Raw genomic sequence first — 23,830 nt, forward strand, 5'->3', positions numbered from 1 at the left:
CCTGGTGGGGATGCTCCACAGAGCCCAGAGAGCTGCAGAGAGGGATGCTGGAGTGGGCAGCATCCCCCACTCACTGTCCCCTTGCCCTGCACCAAGGACACCTTTACCCAAGCGCTGACACCCCCCCCCGGGTTCACCCCCCGGAACAGGTCTCTGCTGGGCTTGGATCCCGCCTGTGACCCCAAAGCACCCACCTGCACCCCCTCAGCACCAGCAGCGCCAGCGTGGGAGTAAACAGCGCTGGCAGGACCAGGTCCCTCTGGTCTTCGCCTTGGTGACAGGCTTGTCCCCTGGGGCACCACAGCTCCTCCCCAGCCCCAGGAGATGGGGCTGAGCATCACCAGCACCCCGGGAGGGGGGTAAGAGCCCCCCAGGGAGGGGGGTTTAGGGACAGGGCCCCTGGGGCTGGGGGGTTGGTACCCTGAGTGCCAGCCTCGGTGCCTGCGGGTGCAGGTCTGGGGAAGGGGCGTCTGTCACACAGAAGCTGAGGCAGGAGCGGGGGATGCTCGGGGAGGGTCGGGGGAGGGAAGGAGGGCCAGCTCTGCCTGCGGCCCCCCAGCTCCCCGCCAGCCACGGCCCCGCTCCCGGGGTCGGTCTCTCCTGACCTCTCGGCGAGCGAGGGATCGCGAGCCAGGGAGGGATGGGATCTGCTCGAGCCTCTGCCAAGAGCTGGCTCCAGATCCGCAGGCAGCTCTGGGCTGCATTTCCCCTCCGGCGCGAAGCGGAGCTGGGGTGTCCGGGGTTCACTCCGCGCTGACACCGACCCCCCGAGAGCCCCACCTGCCCCTCGGGGAGGTGAGCCGGGGCCGGGGGCCGGGGAGGGGGGGGGAGGGGGCGCTGGGATGGGGTGGAGGGGCCGGAGGGATGGAAGGATGGGAGGATGGAGGGAGGGATGCGGGGATGCGGGAGCGTGGTTGGGAGGGAGGGCAGCGGCGGGGGGCGCCGGCGGGGGGCTGTGGGGCTGGGCGCTGGGGCGGGGGGGGGTCCCCAGCCCCCCGGCGGGGCGGTGCCGGCTCCCGTAACCCCGCCGCTCGCTCCCAGCCCTATAAAAGCCCCGGGCGGCGGCGCTTCCCCCGCCGAGCCCCGGAGCCGCTCCCGCCGCCTCCCCCGCGCCGGGAGGCAACTGCCGGGGCGCAACAGGCCCCCCCCGGCCCGGCCCGGCGGCAGCGGGGCCCCCCCGGCGCCGCAGCCCCCCCGGCGCCGGCAGGGCCCGGCTGGGGGGGGGGAGCGGGAGGGGAGGCGGAGGGGGCCCATCCCCCCCCCGGCCGGGTACCGGGGAGGCGCCCCCCGACCGCCGCCCCCTCCCCGAGCGCGGCCCGGGGGGTCGGGGGGAGCGCGGCGCTGCCGGCGCGGGGGGGGGGGGGGGCGGGCGGCGGGGCCCCCCCGCTGGCGCTGCAGGTACCGGGGACACGGGCACACACGCAGCCCTGCGGGGCTCGGGGCTCGGGCCCCCGGCCTCGGCGGCGGCAGCAGCATCCTCCCAGCCCGGCCCGCATCCCTCCGCGGCGGAGCCCCCCCAGCCCTCCCCGCCGCCCCCTCCTCCGGGCACTTGTTGCTGCCCGGCGGGGCTGGGCTGGCTCCTGGTTTAGGGCGGTTTTATTCGGGGGGGTGGGTGGTTTTGGAGGGGGTGGAGGTTGCAGCCTCCCCTGCTGTCCCCCAGCAGCCAGCGGTGCCCGGCTCGGCTCCAGCCTGCTCCCCCCCAAGGCCAGAGCCAAGCCTGAGCCCCCCCTTTTCCCCTCCCCAGTCCCATCTCTGCCCCCCTCTCCTGCCTCTGCCGACCCCCAGCTCCTCGCCCGGAGGAAGGGTGCGTGTAGCGTGCATCTCCCATCCACCGAAATCTATGATCAGCTCGGTGTGTGTCTCCTCCTACCGTGGACGCAAGTCTGGGAACAAACCACCCTCCAAAACATGCCTGAAGGAAGAGATGGGCAAAGGGGAAGAGTCGGACAAGATCACCATCAACGTAGGTGGTACCCGGCATGAGACCTACAAAAGCACCCTACGGACTTTGCCGGGCACCCGCCTGGCCTGGCTGGCTGACCCCGATGCCCAGAGCAACTTTGACTTTGATGGTAAAAGCAATGAGTTCTTCTTCGACCGTCACCCTGGGATCTTCTCCTACGTGCTCAACTACTACCGTACGGGCAAGCTGCACTGCCCCGCGGACATCTGCGGGCCCCTCTTCGAGGAGGAGCTGACCTACTGGGGCATCGACGAGACGGACGTGGAGCCGTGCTGCTGGATGACCTACCGCCAGCACCGGGATGCCGAAGAGGCCCTGGACATCTTCGAGAGTCCCGAGCCGGGTGGAGGGGCTGGTGGAGAGGAGCCTGAAGAGGAAGGGGGTAGGGAGATGGCCCTTCAGCGCCTGGGCATGGATGACAGGCCACCAGGGGCGGCAGGGGCTGCCGGAGGGGGTGGCTGCTGTCGGAATTGGCAGCCCAGGATGTGGGCGCTCTTTGAGGATCCCTACTCGTCCAAGGCAGCAAGGGTAAGCTCCCGAAACGTGCCAGTGGGGAGGCGGGATGGGGCCGTGCTGGGCTTGCGTCTTCATCTCCCCATCCCCGTGGGAGAGGTGAGCTCTCCTAGTGGGCTATATGCCCCCTCCCCTCCATAGCCACCCTCCTCCTACCATGGGGCACGTCGGCCATCTCCCATCCTACGGGAAGTTTTCCCATCTCCAATCCTGTAGGAAGTCCCTTCCATCGCCTCCCCGTCTCCTCCCAGCACATCCCATCGGGGGGAGCTGGGCTGAAACTGGGGACAGGCCCACTCCCTGCCTCCTTTGCACCCTCGGGTGCTGCCTGGGCACCTGCTGGGCACACAGGGATGAGGGATTGTCCTTGGCCAGGCTGAGTCCTGGCGGAGTTTCAGGATGCTCTAGAACAGGCAGGATTGTTCGGGTTCCTCTTGGGTTGTGTGCGTGCCCATGCCAAAACCCACGTTTAGTGGCCCAGGTGTGGAGTGGGGGGACAGGGCTGGTGCCTGTTGGCACCCAGATCAGGTCCTGAAGCAAATGGGATCCTCATGGTTGTCCCCAAGGATCTCCTGCTCCTCTTCTACAGCAGCGGCAGCCCCAAAGGACACTGTGCGCCTCTGCGCAAGCAGCTCTCCCTGTGCCACACAAGTGCCCTTGTCCCCGCACCCCTGTCCCCCCACCGTCACCGCGTCGATGCCGCCCCCGCGCAGTCTACGGTGCCCATCAGCACGTGCAAGCGCAGGCACTCAGCCGCGTTAACGCACAGCCCCCCCCCCCCACCCCCAGCCCCCTTCATCCACACACATCCCTGGGGAGCTGGTGCACCACGTACACATAGGCGTGAGCACGTACGTGCACAGTGTCCACCCGTGACCCTCCTTGGTCTTGGGGACGAACCCTACCCACAGGCACTGACATTCCCAGGACGGATCCCCCATAACCAGTCGCATCTCTGGGCTCCCAGCCTGACACGGGCACTATTCTGCACATGCGTCTCCTCTCCCAGCTACTCCTAGATCATCCCCCAAATGCTGCCCACCGACCCCCAGACACCCACCCATACCCATCCAGTCCCATCCCTGCGTGCGTGTCTCCCATCATGCCCAGCCTATAAATCTGCTGCACACACACATGGAGGCATTTGGGATCAAAATGAATCCTGGATACATTTAGAGGTGCAAAAAAACCCATCAATGGTACGAAATCCTGCAGGCATTTCACACCCACCAGCAGCGCGCGGGGCAGGGGGTCAGCTTGTCAAGGCGGTGTTTTTGCAGCTAACGTAAGAGCAACACACACACGCACATGCAGAGGATGCCTGGGCAGCAAGAGCTTTACTCGGTTTAAAAGGGGTACCCGGTCCTTTGCCCATCTCTGAGGGCTTGTCGCCTCCGAGAGATGCTCTGCAAAGCTCCACGTAAAAAATAAAAAATAAAAGCCAAACCCAAGCACAGTAATTCAACTCAAATTTTTTCACCTTGTTATTTGGTTCTGCTTTTGCCATGTGCTGGGCTGCTCTTGGAAGGGCGTTTGCATCAGCAGGAGATGTATGCTGGAGGGAGCAGAGATGGCTGTGGTGTGAACCCTGACTGGGATTGGAGTGGGACCAGTCTGCGCTGGGAGCTCCCTGCTTCCTTCTTACTGCTCTAAGATAAACGCTGGACATAGCACTGCCACAGGGATGGTCTCTTTCCAGTGCTAATGCTCGCGGGCTCTCCTGAGTCGTATTTTCCACCCTAAAATATCAGTATAGTTTTGCAGTGGCTTAGGAGAACTGCTTTGGCAGAAGGGGAAACTGAGGCACGAAGCAGTGCAACCAAGCCAAATGAGCACAACCTGCCCCGTGCACCCAGTTAATGCGGGGAACTCTTACTGGTGTGGAGTCATGGATGGATGCTCCGGGACCCAGGAGCAATGTCCGTGGTGCCGCCTGGGCATTTTGGGGTGGCCGAAGTGGGATTTTCCATTTTGGAGTCTCCCCCTCCCTTTTCAGAGCAAAAGGGGTGCTGCCGGCCGCAGCGTTGGGCCCGGGGAAGCGCCGCAGCAGCTGACCCGGTGTGCCTTGCCGGAGCTCGGCAGCAGCGGGAAGGAGAGCGGCCCCAGGTCCTGTGCGTGCCCCCGCTCCCTGGATCTGCGGCAGCCGTGACTAAGGGTCTCCAGGGCTGAGTTTCTCCTGTTCTTGCTCCTCCTCGGCCACGGAGCAGCCCCTCGGGCCCTGACTCAGTTGGCTCCTGGCTGTTTCCATCTTTCCTCCTTCCAACATGTCTCTTCCCAGCACCTCCTGAGCTGGCAACTGCGTGTGGATAGACCTCCCCCTGGTTTTTAGCCTTTTTTCCTTGTAGCATTGATGCCCACGGGATCACTGGCTGCGTGTCTGGTCCAGGCTCGGTGAAAATGTGGTCCCTGGTGCAGCTGCTGTCCCAGCTGGAGTTTAAAACTCTTTTTTTTCTCCCCATGGGAAACTGCCCTGGTTGGGATTTTCCTTCTATTTCCAAACTGCCTACTTGTAGATCCTCATTATTTTTCCCTTTGCAGACCGACTTGTGGGGTCCTGACCCCACTTCCATTGGGACTTCCAGGCTGGTGACCCCCCGTAGGGTCACGGTTTTTGGGAACCCCCATCTCGAGCTGTTGAGGGCATGCTGAGATCATGCAAATCGTCAGCAGGTCCTGGAGGACTTATTTGCTGCGACTTTTGGTGCTGTGTTGGTAGCTATTGGGTGTATCTGTAGGGTTGTTTTTTTTATTTTTAAGACAGTTTTGGGAAAAAACCCTCGAGCTTGGAGCAGAGGCCAGAGCTGAGGTGAGACATCTCAGGTCAGATCTTCAGCTGACACAAACTGGAGCAGCATTATTGACTTCGGAGGGGGATGATGGCTGGCACTGGCTGTGAACTTGGCTCTCCTATTTTTAGAGGTTGTTTTTGCTCCTGGGGCTAAATCAGATCTCACCTACACGGCTCATGCAGCAGCGCTGCTTCGTTGTCGGAGTGTTCGCAGGGTCTCACTCTCTTCCTTGGCAATTTTTTTTCTTCTGACTTCGCTTTTACTCTTCAGGTTTCCCTGAGATTCCCCATACAGGGAAGCTCGGGCATGTTGCTCAGCCCTCAGCTGAAAAGTGGATTATTTTGGCCATGGCACCGCCGTGTAGACACACTTGCCCGGTTAACTGGCCTTGTTGGTTGTTGTTTTTTTCGGTTGGGTTTGCTTCCCGAACTGTGCATGGCTGATGGGAATGCCAGCATTAGAGCCCCATCGTGGTGTGTGGTCCAGAGTGGTCTGACCTGAGGGGTCTGGAGCATCTCAGCCCACCCTCCCAGCAGGCGTCTGTCACTGGGAGGGGAGAATCATCTTCCAGAGGTTTCTCCATCAGTTAGAGCCTGGCTTAAACTTCACACCTAACTTTTGGGGAGCTGACACTCTCTGTGCCGGACCCACACAGGTTTGCCCTTGGGGACACCCCTCAAGGATGCTCTTGGCAGGCTCAGGGCTGCTGGCACGTTACCGCTGGTGTCCAGGGCCGGGTTTTTCTCCAGCGTGACTCAGGCTGTCTCTGCTGCTGATTCACTCCAGCCGAGGACCTGGGCTGTCATCTCGAGCAGGCTCGCGGCACGGCTGCCTGCTGAACGCAGCCGGTCGGGTGGGTTTGCCAGCAAAAGGTCACATCCTGCTCGGTGCGGGTGGGATGAGTTAGCAGCAAAAGGTGCTGTCACAGGGTCTGCTCCCAGGAAGCCAAACCCACCGTGCTCTTGAGCTGGAGAAAGGTAGAAGAAGGGCTTTTCTGCTCAGAGGCTTTTTTTTTTTTTTTCGGGGGCTCTTGGAAACAGATGCTCTGGGTAATGGACTCATCATGAGCTCATCCTGCCGGGGAGGAGGGCTGAGCAGGATTGAGGGGGGGGACAAAGCGTTTTCTTTCTGACACAGCCTGCGATTTCCACCCTGTGCAGCCGGTCCCTCCTCGCTCGCATCCCGGCAGCGTGCCGTGGGGAGGAGGCGGCACGGAAGGGGACAAAGGTCTCACCGGTGGGGCAGAGGGGGAGAAATGGGAGCATCTGAGTGTCACCAGGTCCAGGCACCCTGAGCTCTGCTTGCTCCTTTCCTCCTCATCCTGCCCACCCAGTACTGGGACCATTCGTGGGCACCTCATCCACCACTGACCCTTAGGGAGCAGGGAAGTGGCAAAAGGACATCTCTGATACATCCAGACCCCAAATCTCAGGTCACGGATGGCTCAAACATTTCACCTGGGAGGTTAGGCTGAATGTGGGGGAAAGCTCTTCAGCTTAGTCCTCTCAAAGTTCCCTTTTCATGTGTGTTCCCAGCGGAGGCTTGCTCCAAACCCAGGCTGCTGGAGGTCTCCCTTCATCCCCATCACTGTCATTTCTGACCCATCTCCAGCCACAGCCGAAGCTCAGCACCTTCCCCTGCATCTATTGTAGCACTTGAAGAAAGGTTCTGGACTGGTGGCCCCAGACACTGCGGTTTGCTGTCAACTCACACGACAGGTCCAGGGAACCCTCCCCGTTCTCCATCCTTGGTCTTGAGGAGCAGGTGGCAGCAGTGTAGCTCCTGGGGTGGTTTTGAGTCTGTTGTGTTCGTTTTTATTGAATGAGGACTTCTCCCATCCCTGCTATTGCTGTTCGCTAGCAGGGATTAGAAAAAATGTACCAAAGGCAGGTGACACCAGGAGTATGTCTTGGGCTGCCCCGAAGTTCTTGTAGTGGTGGTTCATAAAATTGCTGCTCTCCTCCAAAGAGGGGAGGTTGACCCCAATCAGCTAACGGCCCATGTAATTTCTGCTTTTGCAGGTAGTTGCTTTTGCCTCGCTTTTCTTCATCCTGGTCTCCATCACGACCTTCTGCCTGGAGACGCACGAAGCCTTCAACATCGACGTCAACGTGACGGAGACCCTTGTGGTTGGCAACACCACGACGATCCTGCTGACGCATAAAGTGGAGACGGAGCCCATCCTCACCTACATTGAAGGGGTCTGTGTCCTGTGGTTCACCCTCGAGTTCCTGGTTCGCATCATCTGCTGTCCAGATAAGCTTCTCTTCGTTAAAAACCTGCTCAACATTATTGACTTTGTGGCCATCTTGCCCTTCTACCTGGAGGTAGGTCTCAGTGGCCTGTCCTCCAAAGCTGCCCGGGACGTACTGGGCTTCCTACGGGTTGTCCGTTTCGTCCGGATCCTCCGGATCTTCAAGCTGACACGGCACTTTGTGGGTCTCCGGGTGCTGGGCCACACACTCCGGGCCAGCACCAACGAATTCCTGCTCCTCATCATCTTCCTGGCTTTGGGGGTCTTGATTTTCGCCACTATGATCTACTACGCCGAGCGGATTGGAGCCAAGACGTCCGACCCCCGTGGGAGCGACCACACTCACTTTAAGAACATCCCCATCGGGTTCTGGTGGGCTGTGGTCACCATGACGACCCTGGGCTACGGCGACATGTACCCCAAGACCTGGTCAGGCATGGTGGTGGGGGCTCTCTGCGCGTTGGCCGGGGTGCTCACCATTGCCATGCCCGTGCCCGTCATTGTCAATAACTTTGGGATGTACTATTCCTTGGCCATGGCCAAGCAGAAGCTGCCAAAGAAGAAGAAAAAGCATATACCCCGTCCGGCCCCGCTGGACTCCCCTACCTACTGCAAATCCGAGGAAAACTCCCCCCGTAACAGCACCCAGAGCGACACTTGCCCGTTGGCGGTGGAGGAGGGGGCGGCTGAACGGAAAGGGTCAGGTGAGACCCCAGAGGTGGGGCAGAGGGAGGGGCAGACCTCCGGGAGACCCCAGGGCAGCATTTTTAGCCCCCTGTGTCCCAGGGTCCTTGGGGACCTCCCTGCCACAGGATGTGGCCCCCAGCTCTTGGGTTGGCGAGACGTTGGTACAGAAGGGGCTGGGACCCTTGGGTGTCCAGGTGTTGGGTGCTGTGTTGGTGGACCAGGATGGTGCAGAGCAGGATCCCCCGCTAGGCAGGGGGGGAAAGGCCATGCCCTGCTCTCCTGGTGGCATAGATGGAGTCACCGCGGTGTGATTCACGGTGTCCCTACCTCGCCCACCTCTCCCTCACACTGACAGAGGTAAGACCCTTGTCCCCATTCCCATCTTAGCCTGATGATGCCCTCAGATCAGGTTTTCTTTTGCTTCCTCCCACCATAAACCAGGGCAAGCTTCACTAAAATGGATAAATCCATAGATATTCCCCTGGGTGTGGCCCACCTCCCCGTTCATCTTCTAGTAGCGTCCCTGCATGGCAAGGTCAGCGCTGCTCCAAATCCTTTTTTTTTTCTTTTTTTTTTTTTTTTCTCTGTGCTCACAGAGGAGCAAAATCAGCCCCTGCATGTTTATATTTTGGTCTCGTGCGCTGAGCTGAAGTTTGGGGTTTGGCCAGTCTTTCCTTCAGGTGGGGAGAGGGCATGGCCCCAGCTGTGGGGGGCTGTCGGTGGGCAGCATCACTTGGGCTAAGCTTGGGGGACCACCAGAGCCCCGCTGTGGTATTGTTGCTGGCCACAGAGGCTGCTTGGCCCCTTTTCGTCTTGGTTCGCTGCCAGCGACACCTCTGGAGCAGCCAGCTTTGCAGTGCGGAAAGAGGAGGGACCGTGGTGGGATGGGGTCCTGAGCCAACATGGCATTCACTGAGGTCAGCCCCGAGCAGCTGCACATCTGGCCACATGTGTTTTGTAGTGATGGTCCTTCGCCTGTGGGGACACAGGGAGCTCCAAATGCTGTTTTCCTTTATAAATATCCCTTCTCCACGTGCCTATGCATCCTGAGCAGGGAGAGCAGCTCTCCTGCTCTGGAGGGGCAGGTCAGCCCCATCCCTTCCACCCCAGCACCCATCCAGACCCTCCCCTGGTAGAGCATCCTCCCAGCTAATGAACCACCGAGTCAGATGACATAAATTAGCACTTACCTGAGCAGCCAGTATCCCAGCAGTGTGAATTTTGGAGAGCTAATTCACACCAATTAGGTGGGTGGATCTCAAGGACCAGGGGTGGTTTTTCCACTGGCTAGAACCCTGCTGGGCTTCACACAGGGCAGATAATGCTCAGCAGGACCAAGAGCTGCTGTTTGCTGCTTGGGATTAAAATATGGCGTGGTCCTGCTCCCTGGTCACTCTGAGTTAGCATCTCCAGGCTGGGATCCGTACCTGAATTTGCAGGTGTTGCTCTGGACCATCTGCAATCTGGTGTCCTGCTTCCTTGCGTGGTGTAAACAAACCCTTGGGGCCACCCCAAGCACCTTGTCCCCTGCGTTTATCAGCTGCTGATGGGTCTGTGCCACCTTCTTGCAGACTCGAAGCAGAACGGTGAGGCCAATGTGGTGCTGGCAGACGAGGAGCAGCCGCTGTCACCAATGGATGAGGAGAAGCGGCCCATGCGGCGCTCCAGCACCCGGGAGAAGAACAAGAAATCCTCCACGTGCTTCCTGCTGGCCACGGGGGACTTCTCCTGCGCAGCGGACGGAGGCATCCAGAAAGGTATGGCTGGTGCTGGAGGTGTGAGCCGCTCCGTGGGCTGGGGCGGGTGGGGTGGTTGGTTGCATTGGTCCAAGAGGGTGGTTCATCTCCATCTGCCTGCCTGGCTATCGGTCTCTGCTCCCGGCATCCACCTGCCTTCCTGCCTCGCCATCTGCTGCATCTCCGTCCACCGCGTCTCGCCGTGCTAGCTCTACACTTTGTTTTCTCCTTCCCTGGTTGCCACCATCCGGGGGCTGTGACCCCACACTGGCCGCGCTGCCTCTTCTGGGGACAGCTCTGTCCCCCTGCTCCCCAGTGCTCCAGTTTCTCCCATCCCTCCAGCTCCTCTCCCTCAGCTTCACCCACCCATCTCAGGGTGGAGTGAGGTGAGGGGGTAAGTGAAGGTGGTCAAGAAGGGTTTTGGCAGGGAAAAAAAATCCACAGGCTTTTCCTTTCCTCTCCCCCTCTGATGTCTCTTGGTGGGTTCGAGCATGGGGAGCTGCGATGTGTCGAGTGCTGCCGTGCCAGAAGCACCGGGCTGCCAGAAAGGCTGTCTCCTCTGGGTTTGGAAAGGGAGCTTTGCTGAGTGTTGAGGTTTTCTGTGGCAAACTGTGGGGGAGATGAGTCAGGAAAACACAAAACTCTTCTTCCCATGACAAAACAACAGTCCTCTTCAGCCTGGTCCCTTCGCGCTGTCCTCCAGCCTTCTCCGCTCCACCAGTGAGCGTGACCTGTGCCCAGCACCCAGCCCCTGGGAGGCTAAATCCAGCACCTACCTTGAGCCACAAAATCCAGCTACATCCTTGATCGCTGGGATAATTCTCAGGACGCAGCTCAGTTTTTTTAGTTCTGTGGATTTTCTTGTGTGCCTGGGGTGGTGTGGGGTGATGCAGCTGCAGAGCTGACCTACCTCTGATGGTACCTCCCTGGTACTGTCGAATGCCAGTTACAGGGAACAGTGCATGTGAGCTGGCACCAGGCAGGAGAAGAGGTGATGGGCTACGTCCCTGAGCTGTGCGCCGGGACCTGTTGGCTTGTGGTGTCACTGCTTTGGAGACCCTCAAGGGTTTGCTGCTGTGGCTCTGCTTGGGATGGTGAGGACTGGATGGGCTTGGGGCATAGGGAGGTGTTTGGGGGCAGTCACATCTGTCACATCAGTAGAAGCAATTTGGTTGCTTCCTCCTGGGAAACTGAGGAATGCCCCTGCCATTCCTGTTCAACCTCATCCCTCAGAAAGAGGAAAACAATGAAAAGCTTTGCTCATCTTCAGGCAGAAGGGTACTATACAAATACTTGCTTGAAATGCCTCGTGTTTGTTTCCTGGAAGTGCCTTTTTCTGTGAAGTTGGTCTCTTTTCTTAACACCTGCTACTGCAGAGAGGTGAGGGGGCTCTCATCCCACTCCTGACTGGGGGGGATGCTGAACTGGATGGGATGAAGGACAGGGATGAGAGCCAGTGCTGATCTTCATCCTTACAAGATGCTCAAGTCAGGCATCTCTTCAGCTGAAGCATTTGAGCTTAGTCCCGCTGAAGCCAGAACCAGAGTAGATCCAGGAGTTGAGGACCCAGTGCTGCTCTCGCCGGGCTCCCGAATCGCAGGACTCGGTTGCGGGAGACCAGGAGGTTTTTCTCCTTGCACGGTGGCAGCAACAGCTGTTTGGAAGGGCACTTCGGGGAGCTTTCTTGGTTTGTTCGGGTGTCTTTCTTCCAAGATCAGGGTGCTTTTCACAATTAAAAGTAGATGTGTATGTGGATCACTTATCCCCACCTTGCTGAAACGGTCTTGCACCTGGAGAAAGGTGGATCTGGTGTCCAGAGGGGCTTGAGTGACGTGCAAGACCAAAATCTGGGGAAGAGGAAATGGCAATAGCTGCGTCCTGCTTGGGCTGTTGGGGATGGACCGGTGGGATGGTCCTGGGAGGTCAGGGCTGATGCCTTCCCTGATGAAATGCTCCAGGGTGGTCAGGGTTAGTGGTGACCAGAGATGGTCAGAGGGGCAAAGCAGCCTCCTGTGCCCCGGCCAAAAGCCATTGGGAGCCACAGAGTTGCCTCTTCCCTCGGTCCTGATTTATCTCCTGCTGAGGCTGTTTGTTCTGGTACTGGGATGTTGGCAGCTCTGCAAATTGAGATGAGCTTGGTTCTGAGCCCAACTTGCTGATGGCCATCTGTCAGATCCTGGGACAGGTACTGATGTCTGTACAAGCTGTGGAAATCAGGAGATGGAGCTGGTTCAGGAATATGCTGCAGATCTCGGCATCCATCATGGTTCGAGCCCGATTCCAGCGGTTGGTCTCATTGGGACAGCTCAAAGAGAAGAGCTAGTCCCTGCCCACCACCCCTTGGACCTGGGCCCTGCAGAAGTCTGAGCTGGATTGCAGTGGATCGGCATGTGGCATGTGTTTCTTGTCCCTATCGCTGCTTCCAGTGGTGTCACCTTGGTGCCTTGCTGCTGGGGCTGGCTTCGGACCCCTTATCTCCCTTCAGCACTCAAGTCCTGCTCAGCAGTTCCCCAAAATGTGTCCTGGCGTGGGTCTGTCTTGGCACGTGAGCTCCTGTCCTTTGCTTGGATGGAGGGATATGGCGGCAGGATGAGTCCGACAGCCCCCCTGCCAGCAAGATTGGTTATGATGGTGTAGGAAATGGTAGTGGTTGAAACCAGAGTGGGATTTTGAGAGAAGCCACAGGGCATGTGGTTAAATGGAGGGAAGGGGATTTACCTTCCAGCACCTTCCTTTGACGGCACACCGGCATGGCAAAGCAGCAATGTTCGGCTTGGTTGCCAGAACCCAGAGCATCGTGCTGCTGCCTTTTACTCCGCTGCTTGCTATCCGCGCAGGGCCATGACCAGCATGTGGCTTGGGCGGTGTGGCATCGAGCGCGGGGATGCTCACGGGAGTGATTCTTGGCTGGGTGGGGGGAAGCGAGGACAAGCCCACGTTTGCACGGGGACAGGCGTGTGAGTGTGTGCAACACACAGACGAGCGCCAGGCCGCCGTTATAAACAAGCACAGGCGTTCCTGGGCAATGCTGCCTGCTTGCATTACCCCGTCCCCATCTGCTGCCGGCTCCAAGCGTGTGTGAGCCTGCACGTGTGCCTGGGTGCCGCGAGCGTCTGCATGTGGGGAGCACGGCATCGCCAGGGCCTGGCCAAGAGCCCCCGGGGGTTACACGCTGCCCCACCACCCTCTTTATAAGATGCCTCTATACAGCTCCTTGGCAACAAACCCGTTTACAAAGCAATCCCGGTGCCCTTGGTTTAGCACCTATGCGAGTTGCTGGAATACTGGCTCCGTTAACCGGTGGCAATTAGCAGATCACAACCCTCTGGTGCTTTGCAGCCTGAATCCGTGGTGGCACCTGGCCCTGAGCTTGGTGGAAAACCGTGATGGCCTTGAGGGACGGACTGCTGAGCTCCTTCCCAGGTGCTCCGGTGAGCATGGCTTGGGAATAAATTGATGGAGAAAATTAAGTGTTGGGTTTGGGGCAGGTTTGCCCTTGGAGTCCTGTTGCAGAGGGGCCCTGGGGCAATCAGGCATCTTTATGAAGTGCTGCCCCAAACAGTGATGCTTGAGACTTAATCAAAACTGGCAGCGTGATTTTGGCCCTGTTCCTACGCCCATTTGCATCCTTTTCTATTCAGTCATCTGAGCAAGAATGCAAAGAGCATCCCTATAAAGTGCTCAGCCGCATCAGTGGGTCCTCACATAGCCAAGGCAGCTGCCAGCAAGCCCCGACCCCATAACACCTTCCTGCCAAACTGATGTTGTTGGGGTGCTGGAGCCACCGGCAGCCCCAAGCTTTCGGGGACCGATTGCATCTCGGCACGGTTGCTTCCCATGTGCATGGCTCAGGGTGGCAGGGAAGCGCGTGAGCCCTTCAAAGAGCCTCAGTGCTCCCAGGAAAAGAGCAAGGTTTGCTGAAGGGGGAGCCCGGGGAATTTTTGAGTGGATTTTGGGGGGGAGCCGGAGGTTTTCGCATCAGCTGCTGTAGGTGGGAAACATCCCCAGCTTCCCCCGGCCCCGACTCCGGCTCAGGGCTGTGCTCGCTTCCCTCCTTGCAAGTGTGGATTCATGCCAAACAGTAAATAAGGAAATTGCTCTTCTCTTCGGGGCCTGATTCTGGTCTCGCTTCCACTGTGGGAACTGGAAAAGCTTTGCTGAAGTCAGCAACAGGTTTAGGCAGATGGCCCTCTGTCCGCTGGCCCTGCCGCTGCTGCGGAGCCGGAGGAGCAGGGCATCCTCAGGGGTTGAAGACTCCGGTGCCTCCTTGCCGGCTGCTCCGGTTGGGAAATGATGAGGGGGGGGAAAAAAAAGCATAAAAAGGGGGTAAAAATCAGATTTAAATGGGTAATGCTCTGGAGCCCTTTCCAGACGCTGCTCATGTCTCAGCATCCTCCTCGGGGGCGTGTGTGTGGGGGGTGATGCCGTGATCGCTCCGGTGGGAGCGTTAATCCACGATCCGAGCCTGGAGCAGCCTGGCCAGGCCAGCACCCGCCGCTGGTGCCTTCGCATCGAAGCAGAACCCGAAGATGCGCCATTCACTCCCCGGGGGGAGGGATGCGGGGATGGTTTCAAGCTTGGCACTGCCGAAGGGGCCATCCATCACCTTGTTTTTCTGCTGTCAGGGAGCTGCCGTGTGCGCACACAGGCTTGCTGCTCGGAGCTGGCTGTGCTTGCGGGGAAGGGAACGGCTCGGCTGGATTCGCTTGCCTGGGCGCTCTCGGGGAAGACGCAGCCAGCATGGCACAGCGCAGGGAGGTTGGGCTCATCGCGGCCGGGAGCGTCCTTAATTTTCCATATTTTGGCAGCAGAGCTGTCCCCACAAGGTGCGGTGATCCAGAGAGCAGATCTTGGGTCTCGTCTTTGAACAGGGCTGCTGTTTGGACCTAAAAATGGAATTTTCAGTGCAAATACTTAGTTTCTTTCCAGAAAGAAAAGGGGCTTTTGACCTGTGAGAGCATTTTTTTTTTTTTTTTTCTGGCTGTTGCTTTTCAATAACAGCTGGAGCAATTTCTGGCTCTTTGGGGAAATGTGAAGGGTTCCTATGCTTAAAGCAATAGAAATATTTGCTCTTTAATGCAATTTCTTGTGGAAAATAATGAGCACGTCTACCTGCTCCTTTCCGTACAGAAAGGTGTCAGCAGCAGCCTGCTGCGACAGCCAGCTTGAAAAACAGAGCCGGGGGAATAACTCCTTCCAAATCCCATATTTGTTTGAATTCTGCTGCTTTTCCCTGTTTGCTTCAGCCCACAAAATCCCCAGACTCATTCCTCATTCAGAGCAATTTGGGGAACAAAACCCACCGCCCCCAGGACCGCTTCGGTCTCCCAGCATCGGATGATTCCTGGGTCCTGGGTTTGGCTGGCGCTGCTGGACTGCACGGGGAGCCGAGGGGTAGGGAGGGGAAGGTCTGGAGGATCTGCCGAAGCTTGGCTGCCCTCCAGAAGCCCTTCCTGAATTTTTTGAGGGGGTTGAACTGGGGTGTGGGACTGGGCGATGCTCTCCCTGGCGCTCTGTGCTTTCCGAGCCTTGGGAAGGAGGCTGCTCGGCTCTAACCTGTCCGTTTTCTTCACCAAGGCTATGGAAAATCCCGAAGCCTAAGCAGCATAGATGGTGTGGCAGGATCCACGGTGGGCTTGGCTCCCCTCACGTCCCGCTGCAGCTCTCCCTGTCCTCTGCGGCGTCCCTGCTCTCCCGTCCCCTCCATCCTCTAAAACGCCGCCTGGATCCTGCTTTGTCGTGTCGTGTATGTGTGTCGCTCTGTCCCCCCCCGGTCCCCGTGACGCCGTGTCTCCGGAGCGGTGCCCGTGCCCAGAGGAGGCTGAGCTGGGACATCTCCACCCCCGAGAAGCGGGTTCTGACCCTCGCCAGCCCAGCGCTGCTGCCCTGCTCCCCTTGCCCAGTTTGCAGGACGTGTCACGTCTCCATTGAACTTGTCTCATGTCCACGTGTCTGGGACAATCCCTGAAGTAGGTGTTGGTTGCTTCTTTTTTCCTCCTCCCCTCCTCCCTCCCCTGTTGAAACCTTATTCATCCTAAATAAATTGGGCCAACCCATGCGATTCCCTCTGGTGTCGAGCCCTCCTTCCCGTGGGCCGTTTGCACTTGGGCTAAAGGGTGGTGGAAATGCAAGGAGGACATGTTGACTCATAAAATTATATATCATTGTGCTGGAAATGGCTGAGTTCATATAATTTTAGGCCTTTTTTTTTTTTTTTTTTTTTTTTTTTTTTTTTTTTAACAGCCTCAAGTTTCTGGAGGCAACAGATGAATAAACCTCTATTCCCTGCCCAGCAGCTGTTCCCCTCTTGTTTTGTGCCTTTTTCTGCCTGAATCACACTTGCTCCTTCCCTGCTTGTGTCTGCTTCTCCATCCAACCTCAGGCGTGGTCCTGGGGCTGCAGGTGGCTTTGGCAGCCTTGGGAACCAGCCCCGAGGTCCCACGGAGGCTGTAGGGCCCCGGGCTGGGTGGGGGGAGCATGCGGAGGCTGGGATAAAGGATTGGCAAAATATAGGTGTGATGCTCCTATGGAGAGGTGGGAGGTGGTGGGGAGAGGGATGTGGGTCCCTGGAGCGGCTGGGGAAGCTGCTGCAGCTGTTGGGTACTGAGCAACTGAGAGACTTGAGATAAAATGATGCCTAAATGGATGGGGGTGGGGGTGTGAATCCTCTTTTGAGCTGGGATGCAGGGTGGTGGGGCAGAGCATCCCCCTGGGGATGGGAGCTGGGTTTGAGCCAGGTCCTTGCCCATCATGGAGGGTGAGGGTGGGGCGCCAGGCTCCCTGTTGCTCAGGTTTTGCTCAGGTATATTAATTAGGTTTTTTTGGGATGATTTTCAATGATCTTCGGTGTCTTCTTGAACTAGAACAACACCTTCGCTCCCCTGACTTGGGTCTCATTTGTAGCTCTGTCACCTGGCTCTGTGTGTCCCCTCCCCTGGAGGTGTCTGGGTCTGGGGGGGCTGTAAGGGGCTGGTTTGGGGGGGGCAGCCCCGGTCTCCACGCTCATCCTGCTGCTCTCTCGACCCCCTTCCCTTACTCTAAGCAAGTCCGCCTCCATGGGGCTGGAGCCTGGGGACTTCCAGCTGGAGGATGGGGAGCAAAGCTTAGCTTTAGGTGTGTTAAAACCCCCCCCCCGACAACAGCCCCAAGAGCTTTTTGGGGGTCAGGCCCTTCCCCTCCATCACAGCCAAACCGGAGCTGGTGCTCTGGGGGTGATGCGGAGTGAGGGTCCCCTTGGTGCAAGGCTGGTCCCTGCACCCCGAAGGAGCCAGGCTGGATTTTGGCACATCCCACAGCCAGGACTCTCCTGCTCCACCCCAGGCTTCCCATGCCTCAGTTTCCCTCTGTGCAGAGCACGGTTAGGACCGAGAGCCTCTTGCAGCCAAATTCCTTGCTGCCACAGTGGAGGAGACTAGGTGAGGAGGAAGCATTAAATGCCTTACCTGGCTTATATTTTTCCTCCCCACTGAGCTGAAGGAGCTGCCAGGAGGAGCCAGTCACAACATCTCCAAAACAACCCCCATCCAAGCCCTGCCCGGGGCCCACAAGAAGCCCTCGCCTTTTAATTTGTTTTTTTTCTTCCCCTGCCCCAGCTGCGTGAGCAGAGCAGCAAGAGTCGAAGGGACCCAGAAAAGAGGCGAAAAAACTTGGTGCCGTGAACTGGATCTTGGGGCTTGATGGCAGGAGCCGAGCACCACACAGACCTAGTGCTGGAGCTGGAATTTCTCTGGATTTGAGGAGAAATTAGGATGAGCTGCATCCATGCTCTGCTCGGGATGTCCCGTGGTGGTTTCCAACCCCTGTGCTATGGTGGTGACTCACCCCTCACCAGCAGCACCTGAGTTTACCGTGTGTTGGTGGTGTGGCTGCATCCCTTGAATTTCTGTAATTAAAGTGTGTTCCCACACCGAATGGCCGGGGAAACTCGGCAGGTTTGTGAATCGCCCCAAAACCCTGTGAGCTGGGCGAAGGGGTGAGTACGGCGGCACCTTTGGCGCATCCACCCCCTTGGAGCGGGCTCCTCTCGAGGCAGGAGGAGCTGGAATATCCCCAGCCGGTGCGAGAGGGAAGGTCACCCTCTGTGATTTCAGTGGTCTCTGAATCATAAATGATTTAACCAAGGTCATGCGCTGACTTTGGGGATGAGCCAGGCATGAAAAACCAGCTCTGCTGCCCTGTCTTTTGCAGAAGCAGCGGATCAAAAGACTCAAACTTTGGGGTTTGAGTCTCTTGAAAGCAGAGGATTAACCCTGGAGCAGAGGCAGCCACAGATCCCAAGAGATCACATCCTCTCTTTTCCCAACCCCAGGCTCCCAAAGCAGCTCATCCAGCCGCTGGAGCTGGTTGCCTGGTGTGGCAAACCCTTGGTGGACACCCCCCCCCAATTCTCATCCCCGCCGGAGCGATGCGGGTTGACTATGAGAGCTGACATGGAGCCGGTGCGATGCAATTTTTAGCAGTGGCGTTATGCAACTTGGGAGAAGGGATGACTAATGTGCAAAAAGCTCCTCTGAAACAACCGAGCCCCGAATGGGAGACGGAGGGATTTCAGTGGGAGGCACCAAACTGTTGAAAAACCCATTGCATCTTCTCCCTCTTCCTCCCCGCCTTCTTCTGAACAAGTGATTTGGGGGATGCAGGAGGGGGAAAACAGCACCTTGTTATTTTTAGGTGGGGTCTGGGTTGGTTGGTTGGGGGGGGGTGTGTGTGAGTTAGCAGGAGTTATTTCCCTGGGTAGGATTATGAGAGGACCTGTAGTGGATCAGAAGAGCAGACCACTAAATATCTCTGTAGCCCAGGGTTTTATCTCAAACCGTGGCCAAAATTGGCTGCCTAGAGAATAGGATAAGAATAGAGCAAGAATATACGATACTTCCCCTGAATATCCTCCCAGCCGCTTATCTATGTTTAGGGATCTGGCGAGGAGCGCACGTTCCAGCGAAGGCGAAAAGCAGTGAGAGAAAGCAAGGTTGTTTGATTTATTCTTGACGAACTGAATAAATCCATAGGAGTCCGGCTGCCTCTGCCCAAGTCCTAAAATGGCATTAAAAAAAATATTACAAAATTGGTGTGTAGCGACTGTCAGGGCAGTGAGCTCGCTGCCAGCATCCCAGCCTGGAAAGGAGAGTTTCCCATGGGATGGGATGAGTGTGTCGGGACTGAGCTGCTGCCTTGTTCCAGCAGGACGCTGTGATTGAGCAGGAACCCAGGGATAAAGCACTGCACATACCACACATACGTGCCCCTTGCAATGTATAGTGTGATGCCTCCAGCATGGTACCAAGGGCAGCTTTAGCGCCCCGTGCTCCTCTCCCCGTCGTGGCTGCAGATGCAACGTGATCCTCAACAGCGGGAACAGGATCAGGGATGCTGCGTAGCATCGGGCTGCCCTGGTGCTGTTGGAGTCCTTGCATCCCTCCGTCTGTGTGTCTGTCTAGACTGTCTGCCGAGACCGGCGGCACTGTGGGACACGGATCGGACCCCTGTAACCACCTGCAGCCAGTGCAGCAAGCAGCTGTGCAAGGAGCAAAGGCAGAGCAGCCTCATCCTTTGGATCCGGAGGGATTTGGGGGCACTTCACCCCTTCCAGCAGCAGCTTCTGCCTTCTTCTTCCCTCCTGGGAGACCTGGAGTCCAGTGCTGCGCTGCCATCCCTGGTTGCGTGCAAAGTATTAATTGTTATTGTTGCAACAACTGCTCTGTTTCTCAGGAGATGCCTGAAAGAGCTGAGAAAATAGAAAGGCCTGTCAGGCAGCCGGGCAGGAGGTTAAAATGTCAAGAGAGTAATTGCTCTACCCAGAAGCAGCCTGTTTCTGGCTTCCCCAGCACTGCCAGGAAAAATCCTCAGTGCTTATTTGATGACAATAAAAAAATTTGATGACAATAATAAAAAAAAATAATAATATAACAACCCCATCCCTTCCCCGTGCTGACGAGGAACAGGGAGAGCAGAGGCAGATGCAAAATAAGATGCAGTTGAGCTTATAAATAGGTGCCTCCCCGCTCCCAGTCTGTTACTTCATTACCTCCGCCCGGGCAATCGATCCTTACGCTTTTCCCCCACGAAAAGGTAAATGGAAGCTCAGAAAGTGTTTTGTGAACTGCTGGGGAGCATCTCATGCTCGTGTGGGACAGGCTGGGGCAGGGAACACATCCTGCGGGCTGTGAAAAATAAAATAAAATAAATAATTCTTTGGCTTTGGAGAGTGAGAGGGGAATCAGCCCAATAGCAGCACCACGCGAGGCTTGGGACCAGCTCTGGGGATTGTGTGGAGGATGCTCGAGGCGGCTGCGCACCCCCCCAGGGCAGCATCTGTGGTCCTTGCAGCACGGGAGTTGGCTGCATCGCCATGAAACCCCCCATCTTTACATGGTCTGTGGAGATGGGCGCCGGGGGGGGGGGGGAGGGGGAGATGCTGGCGGGAGGTGAGCCTCTTGGCTGCAAACAAAAAGAAAAAGGTGAAAAAAGAAGAAGGGGGAAAAGAGAAGCGAGCATACCAGCAAACCAAAGTGGAGTTAGTGTAGGACCTACCCAAACATCGTGCTGGAGCAGCTGGAGGCAGCGCTTAAGGGGGCTGGGGGGGGTGCTTGGAGGGGGCAAGTGGGACTGTGTGAACTCACCATCCCGGGAAATGTGGAGGGGCTGGCCCCGGCAGCACCGCAGCAAACCCTGGGGATTTGGGGGGGTTGGCTGATGGCCGGGCTGTGCCAAGCCTCCCGCCTTGGGGCATCACCCCGCTGTCGTCGGGTGGCAGATCTGCACCCAAAAAAAAGGGCTGAGGAGAGACCCGTGTCCCACGGAGGGTCTGCGAGGGGGAGGGGGGCTGGAACCCGCCGGCCACGCGCAATCGAGACGATCATGATAAATCAAGACAGGCGAGCAGTTTTCTCTCGGCGGCTTTCTCTGGGGGACAGCAATTAAACACCACCACCACCACCACACAAAAAGCTCGGCTGTTGTTATTTATTTTTAGTCATGCTAATTTTTTTCCAAGGCTGGGAAGCTGCTTTCCAAGGCAGGTCCCCGGGGGATGCGGGCAGCAGGTCTTGAGCCAGCGCACAAAATGGCTTTGAACGGAGAGGAGGAGATGGGAGTTAAAAGCTGAGTCGTGTCCCTGGTAAATCAATCGACCTGGTGGGGAATGTTTCTAGCAAGCCACGAGCCCTGCCATGAGCTTTTAGCTGCTTGCAGGAGTGACTGAACCAGGAGCAGTGATATTTTTTAGCAGCCACTTGGTGCGTGGCCGGGGCTGGTCCCCAAACTGCTGCTGGGGGATGATGCTGGGTCCCCTGAACTGGTCCGTTGTGGCAGCCCGGGAGGTGGGGACATCTGCAAGCCCTGGGATTTAGGGATTTGAATCCCAAGGGTTTTTCTGGGATGTGTGGCTTTGAAAAGCCTCCGCGTCTGGGCACTACTCACCCAAGCTGCGCAGTGATGCTCGATGGAGGATGCGACCTTTATTTTGGGGAAAAGGAGACAGTTTTGGAGCGGTGTTGGGTCTGCAGAGGGGGAAGCTGGGTCAAACCCCTGGTTGGGAGCTGAGGTTGGGTTTTGCAGCAAAATCCCTGGCTGGGAAGGGCAGCTCCAGGGCTTATCGGGTGGATCAGGTGCCGTCTCTCCGTCTGACGGCCCCTCGCCTGGAAGCCAGGTCCTGGCACATGGGTAGAGGCAGTGCTGTGACTCAGAACTCCAATCAATGTTAATTAATTCAATGATAACGAACGAGAAGGAGAGAGAGACAAGAAAAAACACTGTGGGATATTAATGCACCAGGCTTGGCTTTGGGACATCTGGCTTGGGGTTGGCCTGGGAAGTTTTGGTCCAGAGCAGATTTCTGGAAGGAGAGGGCTGCAGGGATGGCTTCTTTCTTCTCCTCTTCATTTTTGCCCTCAAAATCACCCTGACTCCATGTCTGGTTTCTCTTGGAGAGTCATTTCCCAAGTCTCTATCTCTGGGTCCATTCTGAGGCTTTTTTAAAACATTTTTTCCTGATTTACTGATGGAATAGCAGCATTTTATCCCTCTGGAAAAGGCCATTTCACTTTGTAGTTACACTATTTTCTGCACCCTGCAAAGCCTGGGTCCCCTGGAAGCTCAGTCTCACTCTCCCTCTCCTATTTTTCCACAAATAGCTGATGAAAGCAGTGTTTAACGGTGTGTTATTACTTGTGTTTTTAATTGCAGACACCTGTCAAGATGTCCTCTCTTCCAGTTACCCCCAGGGTGAGGTGGTCACCTTCTCCTGAGCCCCAGCTGGATGCAGGCAGTGCCCCGGCGAGGGATGCCTTCCCGGAGGGATGCTCTCCCCGAGGGATGCCTTCTCCTAGGTGGAGGGATGTGTACCCCGAGGGATGCTTTCCCCAAGGTGGAGGGATGCTGTCCCTGAGGCTAAGGGATGCTTTCCCCAAGGGATGCTTTCCCCAAGGCTCAGGGATGCTCTCCCTGGGGCCAAGGGATGCTCTTCCCAAGGCTGAGCGATGCATTCCCCCAGGGATGCTCTCCGCAAAGTGCAGGGAGGCTCTCCCCAAGGCCAAGGGATGCATTCTGCAAGGAAAATGCTCTCCCTGAGGCTGAGGGATGCTCTCCCCAAGGCTGGGACATGCATGCCCCCAAGGGATGCTCTCGCTGAGGCCGAGGGATGCAATCCCCAAGGGAGATGCTCTCCCTGAGGCTGAGGGATGCTCTCCCCAGAGCCCAGGGATGCTCTCCCCAAGGCTGGGACATGCATTCCCCAGGGATGCTCTCCCTGAGGCTGAGGGATGCTCTTCCCCAAGGAGATTTGCTTGCCCACCACAGCAGCCCAAAGCTCCAGCCGCCAGCTTTGTGGCCAGGGGGGTTGGCAGCCTCGTCCCCCCCCGCGAGGTGCTGCAGAGCAGCAGGGCTGGGAGGGGGGGTCAGGGTGCTGGGGGCGGCCCCACTCCCCTGCCTGCTGCCAGCCCTGCCACCTACACGCTGCCTCTCCCCAGCGCCCCCCCGGGCTGCCCCCCTCCCCTTGCCCATGCTTTCGGATGCACCTCGCCCCTCCGCCTCCGGAGACTTGCCAGCTGCTCACCAAGACGTCGTCGTCGTCACCCGCGGCTCCATCCATGCTCTGACCCCCTCCATCGTCACACGGCCGCTGGGGACCCCCCTCTGGGGTTTCGAAGGCTCCATCGAGGTGCTGTGAGTGGGTCGCTGCACCATCGCCCCCCTCCCATGGGTGCTTCCCCTGGGGTGCAGACCCCCAGAGGATGGGGGGGACGAGCGGGTCGGTTGGGGCGCAGGGATGGGGATGGGATGCAATAGGTGAGTGAGGTGGGGTGAACCTGGCTGGCCTGGAAGGGTCAGTGTCTTTCTAATGCTGTTACATATCTCTGTGATCAAGGCAATACTACTCCCATTTCCGTCTGTCCTGTACGCATGCCTCTACCTGTCCAACCGTACTAGAGTTCGAATAAAGACATCCACGAGCTGAGTCAGCTCCCGTACCCCCTCCTGCCTCCATCCTTCCTCGCCACCAGCTCCCTGCGTGCCCACGGAGCCCTGTCCCCACCCTGCATGTCCCTGGCAGCAGGGGTGGTGACTTCAGCAGTGGCATTGCCTGGATGTTGTGGCCGAGCTCCTGGCTTTCTTGCAGGGCTTGGAGCAGAGCCCACTGGAAAGCCCATGGCAGACTGTTTTCAACATCCACGCGATATTCGTTTGTTGAAGGAAAGGCGCTGCAGAGCTGACAAACGCGTTGGCTCTGCCCGCTCTGACTATCAAAGTTGAAATAATCAGCATTATGGCCACAGCGGTGCCATCCTTAGGTTTCAGAGTGAACGCTGCATTGAGGTGAATGGACTGGCCGTCCACAGGCTGTCTGGGCTGCCTGGCTACAGAGCCGAGCAGATGGCACTAAGTTGATTCA

At 57.8% G+C, this 23,830-nt stretch overlaps 1 protein-coding gene across 2 annotated transcripts; it reads left to right on the top strand.

Moving 5' to 3' along the window:
* Positions 1-1,089: 1,089 nt before the first annotated feature.
* Positions 1,090-23,403, top strand: KCNC4 (potassium voltage-gated channel subfamily C member 4). Of its 2 annotated transcripts, none has more exons than XM_027816678.2 (4): positions 1,090-2,491; positions 7,287-8,223; positions 9,778-9,963; positions 22,126-23,403. In XM_027816678.2, exons 1-4 carry the CDS (start codon positions 1,841-1,843, stop codon positions 22,185-22,187), a joined length of 1,836 nt encoding a protein of 611 aa, XP_027672479.1. In that variant the 5' UTR covers positions 1,090-1,840; the 3' UTR covers positions 22,188-23,403. The 2 variants fall into 2 exon arrangements, with proteins under 2 accessions (XP_027672479.1, XP_014142025.1); XM_014286550.3 differs by lacking the exon at positions 22,126-23,403 and adding an exon at positions 15,520-15,967.
* Positions 23,404-23,830: the final 427 nt, after the last annotated feature.

The sequence above is a fragment of the Falco cherrug genome, chromosome 16, assembly GCF_023634085.1.
Source record: "Falco cherrug isolate bFalChe1 chromosome 16, bFalChe1.pri, whole genome shotgun sequence".
NCBI classification, from domain to species: Eukaryota; Metazoa; Chordata; class Aves; order Falconiformes; family Falconidae; genus Falco; species Falco cherrug.

What these genes read in the sequence shown, in the direction of transcription:
- KCNC4 (XM_014286550.3), top strand. Translation starts at nt 1,841, where the DNA reads ATGATCAGCTCGGTGTGTGTCTCCTCCTACCGTGGACGCAAGTCTGGG. An exon ending in ACTCGTCCAAGGCAGCAAGG is followed by an intron (nt 2,492 to 7,286) that starts GTAAGCTCCCGA and finishes CTGCTTTTGCAG; the next exon opens with GTAGTTGCTTTTGCCTCGCT. An exon ending in GGACGGAGGCATCCAGAAAG is followed by an intron (nt 9,964 to 15,519) that starts GTATGGCTGGTG and finishes TTCTTCACCAAG; the next exon opens with GCTATGGAAAATCCCGAAGC.